General features: G+C 34.6%; 1 protein-coding gene across 10 annotated transcripts in view; it reads left to right on the top strand.

Annotated features, from left to right (window-relative positions):
* The window catches only part of CNTRL (centriolin), an 84361-nt gene that overhangs the window by 13013 nt on the left and 51591 nt on the right, over positions 1-19757 (top strand). For 8 of the 10 annotated variants that reach the window (XM_045563041.1, XM_045563043.1, XM_045563038.1 and 5 more), the window contains exons 3-8: positions 2606-2736; positions 7306-7436; positions 8825-8966; positions 10872-11058; positions 14115-14308; positions 19208-19327. In XM_045563041.1, coding sequence (XP_045418997.1) covers positions 2606-2736; positions 7306-7436; positions 8825-8966; positions 10872-11058; positions 14115-14308; positions 19208-19327 — 905 coding nt within the window. Of the gene's footprint in view, positions 1-2605; positions 2737-7305; positions 7437-8824; positions 8967-10871; positions 11059-14114; positions 14309-17209; positions 17268-19207; positions 19328-19757 lie in introns of those variants that run through there. The other 2 variants (XM_045563042.1, XM_045563044.1) reach the window with 2 other exon arrangements.

The raw sequence follows: 19757 nt of genomic DNA, 5'->3' as shown, positions 1-19757 counted from the left end.
CTGTTGTAGTTATTGTCAGAAATTGTGTAAGGAGAGTGGGAGGACTGAGGCTTCTGGGTGAGGGTGAAGATGTCTGAAAGGGCTTGGGGAGGAGAATTTCCAGAAAGAGGAAGCTTTATTTCCTGTGGTAGGAGACTGCCTTAAAGCTCATACCCAAAATTTGCCGTCCTCTTTGGTTGGGGAGAGGGTGGGTGGATCTTTTCACTTCAGAGTGGAGTGCCTTAATTCGATGTGAAAATTCAGGCCGGGAGCGGTGGCTCACACCTGTAATCTCAGCACTCTGGGAAGCTAAGGCAGGTGGATTGTTTGAGCTCAGGAGCTTGAGACCAGCCTAAACAGAGTGAGACCCTGTCTCTACTAAAAATAGAAAGAAATTAACTGGACAACTAAAAATATATAGAAAAAATTAGCCAGGCACGGTAGCGCATGCCTATAATCCCAGCTACTGGGGAGGCTGAGGCAGGAGGATTGCTTGAGCCCAGGAGTTTGAGGTTGCTGTAAGCTAGGCTGATGCCACAGCACTGTAGCCCGGGCAACAGAGTGAGACTCTGTCTCAAAAAAAAAAAAAAAGAAAGAAAATGTTATCCACACTTTGGCTATGCCAGTCTGCTTATTAGCAAACTACTTATGTATGAATGCACTGATTTCCATATATAGGACATGCATACATTCTACCAGCGTTTTAATTTTTTTCTTAAAAACATTCTATTAGTGTAGAAATCTGTTCTCAAAAGTGTTATTTTTTGCTAAGTCATGAAATAACAGTCATCAAACTCTATTGACCTGAATATCTTACTAGTTTCTGTTAATTATCATTAACAGCATTGAATTTATGCTATATCTTTGCTACCAGTTGGTACATTATCATTTCTAATTTGATTAAAGTTTTAGAATATTAGTCTAGAACAGACCAAGTTGAGAAAAAAATCATTTTATTTTGAATGAAAATAAATTTAATATTAACTTATAAATAATGGGCTGGGCATGGTGGCTCACACCTGTAATCCTAGCACTTTGGGAGGCCTAGGCAGGAGAATTGCTTGAGGCTAGGAATTTGAGACCAGCCTAGGCAACAGTAGGGGAGACAAAAACTTTAAAAAATAATTAGCTGGGTGTGGTGGCATAGGTCTGTAGTCCCAGCTACTCAGGAGGCTAAGGTGGGAGGATGGCTTGAGCCTAGGAATTTGGGGTTATAGTGAGCTATGATGATACCACTGCACTCTAGCCCAGCAACAGAGTAAGACTCCGTCTCAAAATAAGAAAAAAAAATTATGTTATAAATAATCGTTAGGAAATCTTTGGCCTACAGCCTGGATCTGAACTCAGGATTTTTTCTGACTCATAAAGCGAGAACCAAGAGGCAATTTTCTTTTTATGGCTGCTTTTATAAAATGTAATATAGATTTAACAATCTTTCTTTTAACAATCTTTGCCCAATATTCTATACATTATTGACTCTCTGTAAGGAAGGGATTGGCAAACTATAGCTTGCAGGCCAGATTGGGCCTGCTACCTATTTTTAGAAACAAATTTTATTGGAACACAGCTACACTCATTTGTTTACATATTGTCTATGGCTATAGTAGCAGAGCTTAGTTGTTGCCACAGACACTATGTGGCCACAAAGCCAAAAATATTTACTATCTGGCTTTTTACAGAAAATGTTTGCTAATCCCTGCTCTAAAATATTTATTACTTTGTTCATAAACTATACAACATGAGCACATTGTGATAGACAGCTTAAGGGACAAGGTCTTGTTGGCCAGGCTGGAACATAGGCATGTACCACCATGTCTTGCTAATTTTTTTATTTTTTGTATGGATGGGAATCTCTCTATTTTGCCCAGGCTGGTCTTAAACTCCTGGCCTCAAATGATCCTCCAGCATGCTGGGATTACAGGTGTGAGCCACTGTGCCCAGATAGCTTTAACAATCTTTGACAGCAATATCCAGGAAGGTCATAAGACAGGATGGGCTATGCATCAAGTTAGCACTTTATCTCTATAAAATATGTTGAAATACTCTCTATTTAAAAGAGCAACAAAAAAATAAAAAAAGAAGAAAAGAGGATTTTAAAGAGTTTCAGTGTTTCTGAATTTTAGAATAAAAAGAAAATAACTAAGTAGTGCCAGTTTATTTTTTAAAACTAACATGAAAATATTGCTAAAAACTTCAGTGATGCATATGGTTAAAAGTGCAGGTTTTGTATTCATCTGCTTGGGTTCAAGTCCTGGATTTGCACCTCATTATATTAGCTGCAAGATCTTGAACAAATAATTTTTTTTATAAATGAGGATATTAATAATTACTATCTCAAAAGTGTGCTGTGCAAGTAAAATTTTTTAAATGTAAAGTGTTTAACACAAAACTTGGCCCACAGCTGACATTTATAGTGTGTAATTGTTATCATAATCATTATTATTATTATTATGGAATGCTATAAAGTAAAATATTATTAAAACATCATGATTAGAAATAGGCAGCTTTTTTTTCTACATTTGCATGGCTTAAAAATTTTTTTTTTTGTTATATAACATCAAAATGATTTTTTTTGGTGATATTTATGTCTTCCTTCACTGATAATGATCTGTTTCTGTAATTTCAGGAGCTGATTCACCTGCAGGAGTTCGATATATTACAGAAGCTCTCATTAAAAAACTTAGTAAACAGGACAATTTGGCTTTGGTAAAATCTCTGAATCTTTCACTTTCTAAAGATGGTGGCAAGAAATTTAGGGTAGGTTACCAACAATTTCTGAGTTATACTGTTTTAAATTTTTTGCACTCTAAAATTGCAAAAAAAAACTCACAAAGATTAGGATCCTAATGTCATCTAATTTGTAGCAGACCTTTCATTGTTTACAGTGAAAGTTCTAAATCAGAAATTTTACATTTCCAGATTCATAGCTTTCTATTGCCCAATATTCTATACATTATTGACTCTCTGTAAGGAAGGGATTGGCAAACTATAGCTTGCAGGCCAGATTGGGCCTGCTACCTATTTTTAGAAACAAATTTTATTGGAACACAGCTACACTCATTTGTTTACATATTGTCTATGGCTATAGTAGCAGAGCTTAGTTGTTGCCACAGACACTATGTGGCCACAAAGCCAAAAATATTTACTATCTGGCTTTTTACAGAAAATGTTTGCTAATCCCTGCTCTAAAATGTTTATTACTTTATTCATAAACTATACAACATGAATACATTGTGATAGACAACTTAATTTCTTTAACTGCAAAAAATAAAACTTTGATTCCTACCACATGTTATTCACAAAGATTAATTCCAGAGGGGTAAAGAGCTAAATGAAAACAAAGCAAAACAAAAAACCAACCCAAAAAAATGCTATAAAAGTATTAGGAAAGAATATATGAGAATATTTTTAACATATGAGAAAGACCCTCCTAAGCAAACACTAGCCCTAATACCACAAAGAAAAATATTGACAAATTTAGCTTACATAAAGATTTAAAAGTGTTTAATGAAATGTATCTTTTAAAAAGTTAAAAGAAAAGCAACAAACTTGCAGATATTTGCAACATATATAACAGTATACACACAATATAAAGATTTCCTATAATTCAGTAAGAGAGAGAAAGACAACTCAATGGAAAATGTGCAAAGGATATGAATAGGCAAATTCAAAAAGTACTTTGAATGACCAATGTTAACATGAAAATGTGTTCACTTCATTAATGTCAAAGAAATGTCAGATAAAACTGTTAACTAAAAAAAAAATTAATGAGGTTTATACTTTGGAAACAGGAGAGCTTTATTTCTCATAAAGGGTAGCAACTTTTGGGGCGGCCATTCCAACAGGTTGGAAAGCAGCCCCAGACAGAAGCCAGGCACCTGTGCTTCAAAGAAGAGACAAAGGGAATAGGATTTTATACTGAGTGGGGTGATCAAATATACGTATTCAACAAGCTATGGGAGGAGTCATGAATATTTATGAAGGGAAAACATGTGCATGTAATTGTGCTTTCTCTCTCCCATCCTATCATGGCTGGGAACTCAGTTTTCAGGTGTTTCCTGGGTCCTCTTGGCCAAGAGGGGTCCGTTCAGTTAGCAGAGAGTTTAGGATTTTATTTTTAGTTCACAAAACAATAGTTTGATGCCATTTTCCATCTTTTATGTCTAATGGACAAGATTTGAAAAGATTATTTCAGTATTCAAAAAGATGTGGGAAATGAGCATTCTCATATGTTTTTAGTGGACATATAAATTGGTACAGCATTTTAGGAAGATGATTTGGTAGTATTTATCAAAATTTCAAATGTGCGTATTCTTTGATTCAACAATTGAGTTTATATTCACTGATCCAGCAATTCTACTCCTGATGTCTATCCCACTGTTATTATTTGCAAATGCTTACAAAGTGTCAACAGAGGAATATTTATTAAGCATTATTTAAATAGAAAAATTAGAAATAACTGAAATTTAACAACAGAGAATTGGATAAATTATGGTGCCATGAAATACTATGAAGTTTTTTTTAAAAAAATGAGTTAGAACTCTATGTGTTAATGTGGAAAAATGTCTATATAGTACATTCAGTGAAAAAAACAAATTCTAAAACATTTTATTTAATATGATCTCAAACTATTTTTAAATATTTTGTTTTTCTATATGTGTATATATGGACATAAATGAATAGAAGACTCTGTATGTATATATACCAGCCTCTTAACAATGGTTACCTTTGAACAATGAGATTTAGGTGGGGAGGGGTGATTATGGGGACTTGATGAAGTCAGCAAATACTTTATGTTTTGTTTGAAATTTTTGCTAGAATATATTCAGGTTTTCTGTAATGAAAAAAAAAGGAAACATGCTGGAGTCTAAAAGTTTCAAAAATGAAATATCAAATTACTAAATAGTTACTGTGTGGTTATTATATGACAGGCATTATGTTAAACTGTGGGGGTAGATACAGAGGTAAATATCTCTGATCTCTGGGAATTTAGGGCATAGCGTGAAGAGTGCCTAGAGTTAAGAGGAGAAATAGTGAGGGAGAGTCAGAGAGAGTGCATGGAACAGGCCAGCTCAGTGAAAAAGCCTGATGGAGCTACTGGGACAGGAGAAGATCCAAAAGTATGATAAATGGAGGCCAAAGGATGATATAAAATGCTACAGAATAATCAAATAAGAAGGAAACTTAGGAATCATTTGGATTTGGCAGTTAAAGAATCTTTACTTCTGTTTCTTGAACCCACCAAGTTCGTCCTTTTAGGGACTGTATGATTTTTTCCCTGAACCTGGTATTTTCTGCCCCCGGATGTTCACACAGCTGGCTTCTTGTTATTAAGGTCTCAGCTCAGTGTACTTCCTTTATGAGGCCTTCTCTTACCACCCAATCACAGTTAGTTACCTTCTCCTCAGTCATGCTCTCTCATTCTTTCAGTCAACAGATACTTATTTTAGTCACTCATTATGTGCCAGGCAGTAGTGCTATAGCACTGAACACAACAGACAAATCTGCCCTTTTGGTACCTTGCATTTTGTCACAAAATGTTTTCTTTATTTTCTTGTTAATACTGTTCACTGTCTGAAAATCTTATTTGCTTATTTATTTGTTTGTTTGTTGTCTGTCTCCTTGAATGAGAACAATAACCTTAGTTTCTTTATTCACTATTTCATTTCCAGTACGTAGAACAGCTCCTGGCTCATAATCCATGTTTGATAAATATTTGTGGAATGGATGAATGAATGGTAATCTTGGAGAAAACATTTGAATATACTGGTGTGGTAGAAGATGTATTACCTTACAAATACAGGTGGAATATTCCTAATCCAAAAATCGAAAATCTGAAGTGCTCCAAAATCCAAAACTTTTTGAGCAGCAACATGACGCTCAAAGGAAATACTCATCGGAGCATTTCAGATTTTTGATTTTTGGATTGGGGATGCTCACCTGGTAAGCATAATGTAATTATTCCAAAATCTAAAAAAATCCAAAATTTGAAATACTTCTGGTCCCAAGCATTTCAAATAAGTGATGCTCAGCCTGTAAAATAGGAATGAATGGAAGGTAGAACAAGCAAATGTAGACAACTCTTTTTAGACTATTGTTGGCAAATAAGGGAGATAAGACGATGGCCTGAGAGGAAAACAAGTTTAGTGCAAGGTGATTTATATGGAAGAAATTTGAGCATGTTAAATGTAAAGTCTATGCAATAGGGAGAAATTGTCTAGTTCACTGTAATATCCCCAAATTGTCTAGTTCATTGCCTGGTGCCATACCTCGTATGTAATAAGTGCATAATGAATACTAGTTGGAAAATGACTACTTTTAAACTTCAAAGGAGAGAAAAAACCAAACCTGCCAACATCTTGATCTTGGACTTCAAACCAACAGAACTGTGAGAAAATAAATTTCTGTTCTTTAAACCACACACACACACACACACACACACACACACACACACACACACACAAAACAACTTGAGGGGAAGATGCAGGAAAAAGAGATTGAATATGCAAGGGTGTTGGGGAGGAAGTCAATGCGATTATGCGAGAGCATACATACCTAATTTAACTTAAAAAAGAAGAAAGCTATCTTAGGCTGGTGTTTTTGCTGCTATAACAGAATATCACAGACTGGGTAATTTATAAAGAAAAAAGATTTCTTTGGCTCACAGTTCTGGAAGCTGGGAAGTCCAGGATCAAGGGGCTACATCCGGTGAGGGCCTCCTTGCTGTGTCATAAGATGGTAGAAGTCATCACATGGTGAGGCAAGAGAAAAAGAAAGAGAGAGAGAGAACATGCATAAGCGCACGTGGGACAGAAAAAGGGGGCTGAACTCCAATGACAGCTGTTAGGCCCTCATGACCTAATTACCTCTCTAAAAACCTCTTACACACAGTTATATAATCTGTTGTGGGATTAGTTAAAAAAACAAAAAACAAAAAAACACTGTTACAGAGGCAGTTAAATTTCAACATGAGTTTTGGAGGACATTAAAACTGTAGCATTATCTCTTGGAAGAAAGGAGAAGAGAGAGTCATAGAAAAGTTGAGGCAGGGGGAAAGAGAGTGGGGGAATTCTTGTTGGACAGTCTTGAGCTTCTTAGGACGTAGGAACTGTTGTAGTCCACTGGGGGGCAAGGAGAGTTTGGTGGCTCGAAGAGAGTTGCTATTCCTGGTCAAGAAGAGCTGTGCCAAGGGATTGTCAAATAAACAGTAAGGTTTATTATTTTCTGATGACTGATTAAAACAGCCCCTGATGCATGTACTTAAATATTGTGCTTTATGTCAAGGCATCTGTTGTGTAAAGTATTTATTCATTTGTTTCCAATTAGTATATCGAGAATTTGGAAAAATGTATTAAACTTGAAGTATTAAATCTCAGCTATAATCTAATAGGGAAGATTGAGAAGATGGACAAACTGTTAAAATTACGTGAACTCAATTTATCTTATAACAAAATCAGGTAAGTAAGTACTTCTTTATGTGGCATCGCAGCGTCGTCTTTCTTAGAGCAGTAGATGAATGCTACTCACACTACTGAAAGAATCCTTTGAAACAGCGGGTATTTTGATCTTTATTCATTGATAATCTAGTCCTTCACATATGTAACTGTCTTTATGTTTTGGTGTTACTAAAGTACAGAATAATATCTTATCTAGCATTATCAAAGAAGGAGACACTTTTTGAACACCAAATTTTATCTTAATTTTATTTTTAACAGGAAGTTTCCCCAGATATTGTCTATGATTCATTGCCTTATTACATAAAGAATGTTGACATGAAACAGAATGTACCATTTTGATTCCAAGGATATTTTAACCCATTTTGATCCTGTGGCTTTATCCTGATATTCTTTGCTCATTGCTACAAAAATTATACTCTCAATCTTGTTTCCAGTTCCTAATAAATATTATTGTGAGAAATAAACATAATAAAACTGACAGGGGTTAAAACTGCATATAGAAAACTTGATATAGACAAAATAATGCAAGAATAAAATCTTGAAAAATCTTAATATCTGTATGTTTTCCCCCTTGGTGAACACAATGGCCAAGAAAATAAAACAAAATAACTAACAGTAGGAGAAGTTCTAATAAGACAAAAATGAAATGGAAAAAAACTGATTAATGAATCAAACTCTTAATATAAGATTTGTATAAAAAAGAATTCATCGTGATGAAAATAATTTCAGCAAAATAAAAATGAAAATAGAGAAGCTTAGAAATATTTGCCCAGTATAGAGAAAAGCTTGGAAGTGTTTGCACAGCACAGAAAATTGACCAAGGAGTTAAGTTGGAAGTAATTTGGGAAAAACTTTATCAATCAAAATTCATCAATATGGGTGATAAATTTTTTATTAATTTAAATATTCTGATTAAAATACTTATATTGATAAACACAGTATTTTTCTGAGGGCTCTCCTATCCTGCTACTATAGCTAATCTTTTTGTGATGACTTCAGGGAATAATTAAGGACATCTTCTCTTGGGCAGGGCTGTAGCACATAACACAGTGTGCTGTTGAATTTTCCAGATCTCCCCTGGCTATCTTCTAGTGCTTTTCACAGTAGTCAGTGAGATTGCCATGGGCACACTCTTCTGTGTTATGCAGTCTTGAGTCTGACAGTAAGATGGGTAGAATTCCTGGGCATAATAATGTAGGGTTGACAGTTTAGCTGTTCTGGTAAATTTGATTTTAGCTACTTTTCTTTGTTCTCATTTAAGAAAAAAGTTGATAAATTACAATTATGTAAAGAATTCCACATGGAACCCAAGCTGTTTATTCTAAAAATACAATGGAAGGAATCTATCATTGCACTTACTAAATTTAATTTTATTTTTTGGTTTTCAGCAAAATTGAAGGCATAGAAAATTTGTGTAATCTGCAAAAGCTAAACCTTGCAGGAAATGAAATTGAGCGTATTCCAGTATGGTTAGGGAAGAAGTTAAAATCTTTGCGAGTCCTCAATCTGAAAGGCAACAAGATATCATCGGTAAGTTACTCAGAATAGCAAGAATTTTTTCATATTTTTGGATGTGTTGAAAAATAAAAGATTCAAAATCTAAGTTTTGTAAAAATGGCACTTCTTCTTTTATCATGTCATTGGCCCTTTGACAAATAACAAATTCAGATAGAACCCAATATAGGCAGTCCTCATTTTGCATGGGTTCCACAGTAACTAAGAACTGATCTCTTAGCATTTTTATATTTATTGTTTCATTTGAGCCCTATAACATTCTTGTTAAGAAGGTAGTACAGGGATCATTTTTATAATACTATGAGTTAGATAGTATCATCTTATTCCATTTTACAAGTAAAGTCTCAGAGAGGTTAAATCCCTTACCTAAACTCACAGCTTGTACCAGAATCCAGATCACTGAATGCCTAGAATAGAGTTCTTTTTTTCCTAACAATATTACCTTGTAGTAAAGTTTTCAAATTTATGAATTAATCTTGATTATGATGTTAGATGTTACAGGAGGCTGATTATTAGCTTTTTACAGTAGAACAACTTTGTTATCATGGTTCACATAACTGAATAATGATGTATATTTTTCTCTGGAGTATAATTTATGATTTTCTTGTGGTATTTATTTACAATTAGGTGTTTAGTAAGCATTTTATTAGTAAAGACATTAATTTATATTTGTATTAAAATGGGAAAAATCATGCTCTAATTTATAGAACATCAGTTATAGAATAGAAAATCAAAGATGTGATTTCAAGTATGGGCCTAGACTTGCCTTCCATGTCCTTGGAGAGTTTCATAATCCCTCTAAAACTCACTATTTAAATTGGAGAAAGTTAATTCCTATACTGCCTCCTTTACAGGGGTATTATGTGGCTTAGATGAAATGATAGATGTGAAAATGCTTTAAAAACTTTAAAACACCAAATAACTCTAAGGCTGTATTCCTTAAACCTTCACCAGTGGAAGCCAGTAACATTTATGTAACACTGTATTATTGACGATATCTATGCTTTTTTATTTCATCTTCATAAAGATCTGATAAGGTAACTCTCTTCCATTTCACCGTGATGGCCCAAGAGCCTCAGAGACCAACCCTCATACCATGTTGCACAGGATCACCTTGGAGCTCTTGAAACTAATGGGATAATGGGAAGAGGTAGCCATGAATCTAAAGTTTGCTACAAATGTTTCTCAAAGTACTTGATCTTTAGGTACTACTCAGTATCAGCTGAGTAATAGGAAAATCATTCAATAAATAAATATTCACTTCAAATTTTATATGATGTTCTCAACCTAGTTTATATTTGACGTTGGCATAATTAAGAGTGATGCATATTCACTTAGGAGAGAAGTTTTATTTGTACTAGTTATTTGGAATCTGTTTCTAAACCTTTTAAAATCCCTCTTTGAATAGCATAAGAATCTGACTTTAAAAATGTGAGTATCTCTACATATCCTTATGTTTTTTAACTATCAATTGTAACTCAGTTATCTGAAGATTTATCAAAATCTTTTTTATAGCCATTCATTTTTTAATGTATTCAATCAATATAATGAAAAAACAATAACTTGATTTCAAGTCCTGTTTTATTCACTTCCAGGCTCTGAGCTTTGGGGAAGTCACCTAACTTTTTTGTTCCCCAGTTTCTTCATCTGTAAAATTAAGATGATACTTACATCCTAGGTTGTTGTGAGGAGTCACACATGAAATGGTATATGGAAAGTGTATAATACTACCCTGATACACTATAAATACTCAAATACTCCCTTTCTGTCCCTCCCCTCACACCACTACTTTTGGGTGACTGGTTTCATGAATAGCTTCCTTGCCATATTAAGAGAAATTTTCTTAACTTATTACTTCCTTTAGGTATGTTTATGATTTTTAAATTAAACTATACTAATACTAATGTTTTATCATTTCAGCTACAAGATGTAAGCAAGTTGAAACCGCTTCAAGATTTGACTTCTCTGATCCTAATTGAAAATCCACTTGTGACCCTTCCTCATTATCTCCAGTTTACCATTTTCCACCTCCGTTCACTGGAAAGTTTGGAAGGTCAGCCAGTAACCACTCAAGATAGACAGGAGGCTTTTGAGAGATTCAGTTTAGGTAAGATGACATTTAAACTAAATTTGGATAAGGGAAGAATTTGTTTTCAGGAGTTATCTAAAAAAATGTGTTATCAACTTTATAATGCTGTTAAAATGTACATGGAAAATGGCACTTTAAGTCAATTCATTCAACAAATATTTATTAAGCATGTACTGGGCACCAGGCACTGTACTTGGTACTATGGATACACTAAGGAGCAACACTTACGGTACTGGCCTTCATGCAACTTATGTTTTAGTCGAGAAGACAGACAAAAAGCAAATGAACTCAGATAAAGTAACTGAGGGGAACCCTCTTTGTGATATAAAGGAATGGCTCTCTGAGGAAGAGACATTTAAGCTGAAGACAAAGGGAAGAAAGGGTTAGCCATGTGAAGAATGGCATTCAGGAAGAGGGAACAGCTTGTTCTTTGAGGTTAGAAAGACCCTAGTGAGTTCAAGAAACTGAAAGAAGATCAGAAGGATTGGAGGATAGCTCAAGAAAAAGTTTGGAGAGAGGGGGAGGTGTGAAATGGCACAGGACCTTGCGGTTTGAATTTTATTCCATGTGCAATAGAAAGCCACTGACAAATTTTAAGCAAAGATGGGACATGGGATCTAGTTTATATATGAAGAAGATAATTTTTGATGCATGGTGAAGAATGATTTGGAGCAGGACAAAATGGAGAGGAACGGAGGCTAGTGCAGTAATGTAGGCTAGAGTCTATGCCATATCACCCTGAACATCTCCAGTTTCTTCTGATTTTGGAAACTAAGCAGGGTTGGGTCTGGTTAGTACTTGGATGGGAGTAATCCAGGCTAGAAATGTGGGTGGTGGTCTGTATTTAAGTGTTGCATGTGGATATGAAAAATAGATGGATCAATTTTGAAGGTAGAATTAGCAGCACTTTCTAATGGATTGGCTCATTCTCAGCCTTCTGGTTTGAGTAAGTGACTGAATGATGGTACCATTTATAAAAATGGGTGCATTCAGAGTTTTGTTTAGGACATGCTGAGTTTGAAATGTCTGTGAGGCAACCAAGTAGGTGTCAAGTAGAGAGTCAGAAATGTGAATCTGGAGTTTAAAGGAATCTGGACTAGAGGTATAAATTTGGGAGTCATCAGCATAAAAGTGGTATTTATTTTCATGCAAACCAGCTCATTCAGGCAGGGTTTGGGATGAGAAAGAAGAGCAGCCAGTTAAGGAAACTGAGAACAATAGGCCAGCAAAGTAGGAGAAAATCAAGAAATAGTGGGTTACAAAAGCCCAGAGAAGAAGGTTTCAAGACAGGAAGTGGTCAACCATGTTGAATGTTGCTGAGACATGAAGTGAGATGATCAGAGAAGTGCTTTGGGTTGGCAACATGTGATAATGATCTTGACAGGAGCAGTTACGGAGTTGGTAGGGACAAAGGCTAGATTATAATGGGTTGAACAGTAAATGAGAGGGAGACATTTGCCTGAAGATACAAAATTTCCTCCCACAATTTCTCTTCCTGAGTACTTAATAAATGAGTTTTTTAAGAAAGTCTAAAAGTTAAAAAAATTAAAAATTCACCAATAGCTTCTGGACCAGGAAATGGGCAGAAACAATGAATGCAGTAAACCTCAAAGCCAATAATCAAAGAAACAAACAGAATGTTCAAGATCAGAATGAAAAAAGAAGTCATGGCTCAATTCTTTGGTCCTTGAGGAGACAAGAGAATAAGATTAGAAAAAGAGGAAAAATCATCTCTTAGTAGGAGGGACACTTTCTCCATCAGAAAAGAGAGAAGATATCAGAAAGGAGAGAAGGTAGTTTTGTTGCTTTGGTGGTGGGAAAACAAGGGAGTTCCCACTGATGGGGTCATTTTCTCAATGAAATGTGAAGTCATCAGCTGAGAGAAAAAGTAGAAAAAGATGTATGGGAGGTTTGCAGAGAAAGAGAAAGGTATGAAATAGCCATTTTAGAATGTTGGGAAATGAGCCTGTATGTTCAACCATTTGAAATTGATGGTAAGTCTGTTTTGACCTACAAAAATGGCAGTTTCATATGGTTTGATCCAATACTTGAGAAATGTGGCAAATTTCTAATAGTTTGGAATTCCCCCTAACTCAACATTTGTTATTCTGAAGTTTATGTTTTGGAATCATTAAAAATATAAATAATGCAAAGGAAAGTCATCATATAAATATTCTATTAGGGGAAGTGCTTAAACTACTTATGGTTCATTCATGACTTCAAATATTAATTAGAAGCCTTTAATGTTAGGATCCTGTGGTGAGCCAGACAGATTCAGTTTCTGCTTTTGTGAAGCTTTAGTGGTGAAGGCAGAGAGCGAAGCTATTTGATCACATTTTACAACTCCCTGTGTGATAAGGGCTATAGCAGAAGTTCAGGGTGGCAGGGGAGCATCCCTGAGAAGCATCTAACCTCAGGGTCAGGGCAGGCGTCTCAAAATATTGTTTAAAACTTAAGATCTAGAGGATATAAAATAAAATAGCACAGTAGGAGATAGAGGAAGACAGTTTCAGGCAAAAGGTGTGAATAAAAGCCTGGAGGTGAAAAGAGGCATCACAAATCTGAAGAACTGGAATCATTTTAGGAAAGCTGTAATTGAGTATGCTTAACGATGAGGCTGAAGCGGGGAGTCTTGTCAGCTCTTGGTGTAAGCTTTCTGGATCTTATCCTAAGAAGAAGCCTTTGAAAGGTTTTAAGATAATGTAGTGTTTTACAAACATGTTTGCAGTATCCTTTAAATGTAATTACTGATATCAAATAAAATAGTGCATGTTTTTTAAAGGGGACCTGGGGGAGAAACTTCATTTATCAACACACTAATTGGATTAAATACTTGGGAGTAAAGTATTATCTTTTTAAAATGTAATCCAAATGTTAATAATGCCTTCTTGCCTTTTAATATAAATCAATTTCAAGTTCAAAATAGTCTTTTCTCCCAAAACCATGATGGATAATTTTGAAATTAGAACTGTGTTAACATTATTCTTAGACTTTTTAGCTATTGTTTTAAGAAATATTCTTACCTTTTTTCAAGTACGAAATATAATGATAAGCTATTTAATTTTTATTTTCAGAAGAGATAGAAAGACTGGAAAGAGACTTGGAAAAGAAGACAATGGAAACTGAAGAGCTTAAAAGCAAACAAACAAGGTTCCTTGAGGAAATTCAACATCAAGATAAACTGAACAAATCATTAAAAGAGGAGGCCATGTTACAGAAACAGAGCTGTAAGGAGCTACAGAGTGACCTAAACACAAAAAATGAATTGGTAAGTTCATATTTGCCACTGTTTTTGGCTGTATTCTCTTAAGACAGAGAATGCTTTGCCCTTCAGTCTAAAAATACAACTTCCTGACCATAGAATGGGGAAGATGTGGTTTACCAGTAATATGTGCAAAAGGCTTTATGAATTGTAGTTAACTGTGTACTCTGTGATAAGGCTTCCTGAAAGACTAATGCTGTTTTGGGCTGTGTTATGTGAAGTATGGTATCCAGAACAAAAGGTAAGGTTACACTCCACTATGAGGAGTTGATGAGACTGCCCCTAGATGTTTGTATTTTTTTTAAACAACAACATTGTAGGTGAGATCGTACATTGGCAAAACGTTTAGAAGGCAATTTGGCGAAATTATCCAAATTTTAAATGGATATACTTGATATCTCAGAGATTCCATTTCTAATAATATGTTTTACAGAAATGGTAGCAAGAATATGTAAAGATTTTGCATATATATGCATATGTATATATATGTATGGGTAAACACACACGCACATATATAAGGATTTTTACTACAACATTGTTCATATTAGCAAAAATTGCAGATAACTAAAATGTTCCTCAGTGGACTTTCATGTGGTAGAATAGAGTGTTGCTGTTAATAAAATGAACTAGAGCTGTATGTCATGACATGGAAGGATGTCTAACACATTTCACTATGTGAAAAAAAGCAAGTTGCAAAACAGTATATCAAATATGATGCTATATCTAAAAATACTTAGTATTATGTTTAGGGAAAAATGGCAGAATATATACCAAACTCTTATTTCTGATGAGTGAAACTATAGAACACTTTCAAATTGCCCTTTATGCATATCTATAATATTTAAATTTTGTATAATTTGGCTTTATGGTTGAAGTAAGAAAAAATATATTCAAACAGAAAGATTTAGACAAACTAGATAGTGTGTGTTTAGAAGGTGACTGACCCAGAGGCTTCAAACCTCTTAAGACCATGTTATAGAGGAATGGACAAAAGAACAGGGCAGAAGAGGAGACCCAGTGAGCTATGAGAACTGCTCTCAGAAATTCAAAGGAGTATTTCATGGAAGAAGGACTAGAGTTATATACTAAGGTCCCATGTGATAAAAATAAGCCCTGGTAAATGGAATTATGGTAAAACACATTTTCATTTAGTAATAAAATAGAAATTTCTACTAGCTGTCCTGAGATAAAATGTGGTGCCTCTGGATTGTGTTTGCTGTCACTGAAACAGGCAGAGGCTGGATGACTGTATGCTCAGGGTTTTGGGGAAAGATCAAGAATATTAGACAGGGAGATGGACTAAATGACCTTAAAAGGTTTTTTCGGCCAGAGAATCTGATTCTGTAAACTTAGGCTATTTTCCCTGAAGGGAGAAATAAATATTGATATCCTCTTTTATTTTCTTTTGACAATTCCTTATTCCGATATAATTTAGAGAATTGTACTTATCATATAACTAATAGAATCCTAGATACATTTATCCTTTATTGCATCTCCCTTTCAAGACTGGCATTCTTGCTTACTAATTGGTTTTGTTAACAAGAAGAATTCTGCCTAATCACTTACTTTTTTTTAACAAGCAGAAAAGAATGATTTCCTTCCCCTTGTGTGGGGAAGGAAATCGTTACTCGAAAATTGATTTTAACTACCTCCTTCTTGAATGTCTCTTTGCTTGAGAAAAAAGGTAATTTGTAACAGGGGGACATGATGGAAAGATAGGACAGCTTCCCCAGCAGTGTTATGCGAATGTTCAGAGTATTTGTGGGTTCTTTCATGTGCCTTTTATTTGAAGATAGTTTTCAAATGTCTCAGCTGTATTCTAAAGGCATACATTGATGATGTTAATAATCAGATGATTATTAGTGGTTTTTGATTATACGTACTTCTATTGCTGTCCATTCCATAATAAAGTAGAATAGATTGCCAGGTGTAGTAGTATGTACCTGTAGTCCCAGTTACTTGGGAGTGAGGCATGAGGATTACTTGAGCTTGGAAACCAGCCTGGGCAATATAGTGAGATCCCATCTCTAAAAAAGAAATAAAATAAAAAAAAAAATGGAATGGATGGATGAGTAATGAAACCAGTGAAGAATTACATGGCAATCCAATTAATTTTATTTAAACAGTGAACTTTGTGTGCCATCACATAACATTTGTGTTTAAAATATAAAAATAAAAAACAGTACTTACTGTGGTATCATGTGACATTTGTAAACATTTAATAAATTTTCCTGAGTTACAGTTCTTTTTTGGAACATAAAATCTATCTTTTATTACTAAAATAAAAGAACTTTATAATTTCTGTATGCTGACTTCCTGGTGCATATTAGTCAACCCATTGAAAACCTTGGCAAATATTGTGTCTTAAGACTTTGCACTATCCCAAAATTACAGATTATTATGATTACATAGTTTTCTCTTTTGCTTATTTATAATGTTGCTATGTTTCTGCTGTGAATAAGTGTTTTGTAAATTGTCAACAATTTTTACTTTTTTTTCTGTAACTGTTTTTGTTAGAAGTCAGATTGTACTCTTCTCTATGTCATTATATTATTTTTATCATTAACCACTTAAAAACATGTATATATACAAAATTTATGTATGTTTATTATAACGAATTTAGATAATACAAATATATACAGTAGAAATGAAAGTCCACCCCATTCCCCAGATGTTAGTGTACATCCTTTTGGTTTTTCTTGCTACCACACCTGGCAAACTATTCTACTTTTTATGGAATGGATAGCAATAGAAGTATGTATACTCAAAAACCACTAATAATCACCTGATTATTAGCATCATATCTTCCTACAGTACGTTGTCAGTAAAGAGCAACTTATATTATTACAGCTTAACTTTCTAGAGTTCTCCAGGTGACAGTATCTGTTTGCTTCTTTCTCCTTTTAGCCTTTCTCTTGGTTTCTTGCAGGCCCTTTTCTGGCTGATTCTTTATTCTTCCCTAAAGGTAGTTCTTTCAGGGCTGAACAGCACACTATGCTTTTCATGGTTTGCATGATAACTTGTATTAATATGCTTGCTTATATTTTAAGTTTTAAAACTGGCTTGCCTCCTTGAGAAATGTGCTTGTGTGTATGTGTGTATTTTCTTAATGGATGTGTACATATGAAAGCAAATTTGAATCTGGAGGAAAGAATTTGTAGTATTTTTATGATTGGTGAATATGTTACGTGCAGTCAACTCTTGATTATCCACAGCTAATACTGCAACTAGCCTACTTTCCAGTTCATTTGACTCCTATTTTGCTCTCATTTATGCGTTTCTTCAATAGACATTTATTGAGTGCTTACTATATGCTAAGCTTAGGGCTATAAAAGATACAATAGTACTTTGGAATGTATAGACTATTTATTATTATTTGCCTACAGAGACCAATCCATGCATTCTCCATGATACCAGTTACATTTGCCTTTTGTTTTCCTCTATTGTCAATGAGCTTTGAGGAGAGAAGCCTAAGATTAATTGACACTGTTGGTTGTGAGTTGCTTTCTTGAGACTCCGGGACTTATGAGCATTCAATGAAAAATATCAATGTGGGTAATGTGCTGGACACCCTGCAACAGGACATGGGAAGTGGCATGGTACGATAGGCAGAGTGTTATATCTGAAATCAGGAGTCTTGGAATTGAACTCTGCGTCTTCCACTACCAGCTATGCAGCTGGGCAAGTTATTTAACTTCTCTGTGCAGTTTTTATCATCTCACAGGGTGGTTGTGAAAATTTAGTGAAATAGCATATGTAAAATGCTTAGCACAGTGTCTAGCACACAGTGAGTGCTTGGCTCAATGTTACCTGTTATCCAGGCTAGCATTATTTCCAATTTGATGGATAATCAGGAGGTGATTGTAAAGTAAATCATGCACGACTTTGATTTCCTGGGCCTTGTAAAATGTTCATGTTTGTTTATATATTATTCTCTTCAGCTTGCATTTTTATATTAATGAAAATTTTCTGCATGTTTGTTGCCTGGTCTCTACTGTCAGACACTGGCAAAAAAAATAAATATAAAAAAATCACTTAGTGGACCTTTGAAATGAACTCAAAGGACTGGTTTAGTAGAAAGGGGGCTAGTATTGTTCGTTAATTAATAAAATATTTAACCTCTGCCATTAATCTAATGTATATCTTTTGACAAGTCAGTTCACCAATCTGAGATTTAATTTCTTTATTTATAAATTCATAGAATTAGATTGGATGATTTTTTTATCTTCTCCCAGCTCCAAAAATTTCTAAGGATGACTAAAAAGTTACAATTGTAATAGAATTACTTTATTAGAAATTTAATATTACATATTTGGATCTGATTGACCTTATTCACGTTCCTTCCCCTCTATTACAAAGAATAATGTTCTGAACACTTAAAACTGAGATGCCATTAGCCACAAATACCACAGCAACAACAGTACAACAGTTAAAACCAACCTGTTATTTTCCTCCTTCTCATTCTTCCTCATTCCTCGGTAATGTCAATTATCATTTTCCCCCCATGATTTGAAGCTATCATTAAAATAGAAGAAAAAGTCCAATAAATTAGTGCCAATTATTGAGAAATCAGGAAGCAGGTGCTTAGTAGCCAGTTACAGAAAAATAATTGATACAGAGTTATTTTCATGTTTAGATAAAACAAATTTAAATGACCTTTAAAGTCTTTATTCATTGTGTCCTGAAACAGCATATAAACTTCAAAGGTCTTTTATGTGATCCCGTATGATAATTTTGTATTTCATTTTTTATAGTACTTTAGAATTAAGATAAAGTGTCCTGAATGTTGTGTGCTTTGCTGTGGAGTTTTGAAAATATAATTTTTAGTTATGATGAGCACTTACCATATCATTACACCTTTATACTAATTACTGATATGTTGTCTGATATATACTGGGCTACTAGCTAAAACAGAAAACCATGGAACTAACACGAGCATGTCAGAAGCAGTATGAGCTGGAACAGGAATTGGCCTTTCATAAAATTGATGCTAAATTTGAGCCACTAAATTATTACCCATCAGAGGTAAGTTATTTTAATTTTTTAGTAATCCAAAATTAAAGCCAGACTGGGTTGGGCTGGGGGAGGACAGGTGGTAGGGACATGTAAGGGATTTTATCAATAACTACTCCACTTTCTTGTTTGAGGGAAGTAAACTGCATTTGGGTTGAATCTGTGAAATATTTGGCTCAGGGAGTTAGAAAAACATCTTAAAGAGCTAAAAAGCCCCAAGAGAATTTTGCCCACAGACATATCTATAACTAAAAGCAGCACTTACCTTGCTAGAGAGTATGGGTTAATCAGGTCCCTTAAATCCAGACTTCCAGAAAAAGTGCTTTAGTACCATCTCCCTACATGGTTTGTTCAGTAATCACTAGGTTCAGTATTAGGCAACCATTATTGGTACAAATGCTATAAATACCACTGCAACAGGGGAACTGCCTAATTTCTAAGA

This window comes from Lemur catta, chromosome 10, assembly GCF_020740605.2.
Source record: "Lemur catta isolate mLemCat1 chromosome 10, mLemCat1.pri, whole genome shotgun sequence".
Lineage (NCBI taxonomy): Eukaryota > Metazoa > Chordata > Mammalia > Primates > Lemuridae > Lemur > Lemur catta.
Note: the sequence above shows the minus strand (reverse complement) of the source record. Positions and strands in the feature narration are given on the sequence as shown.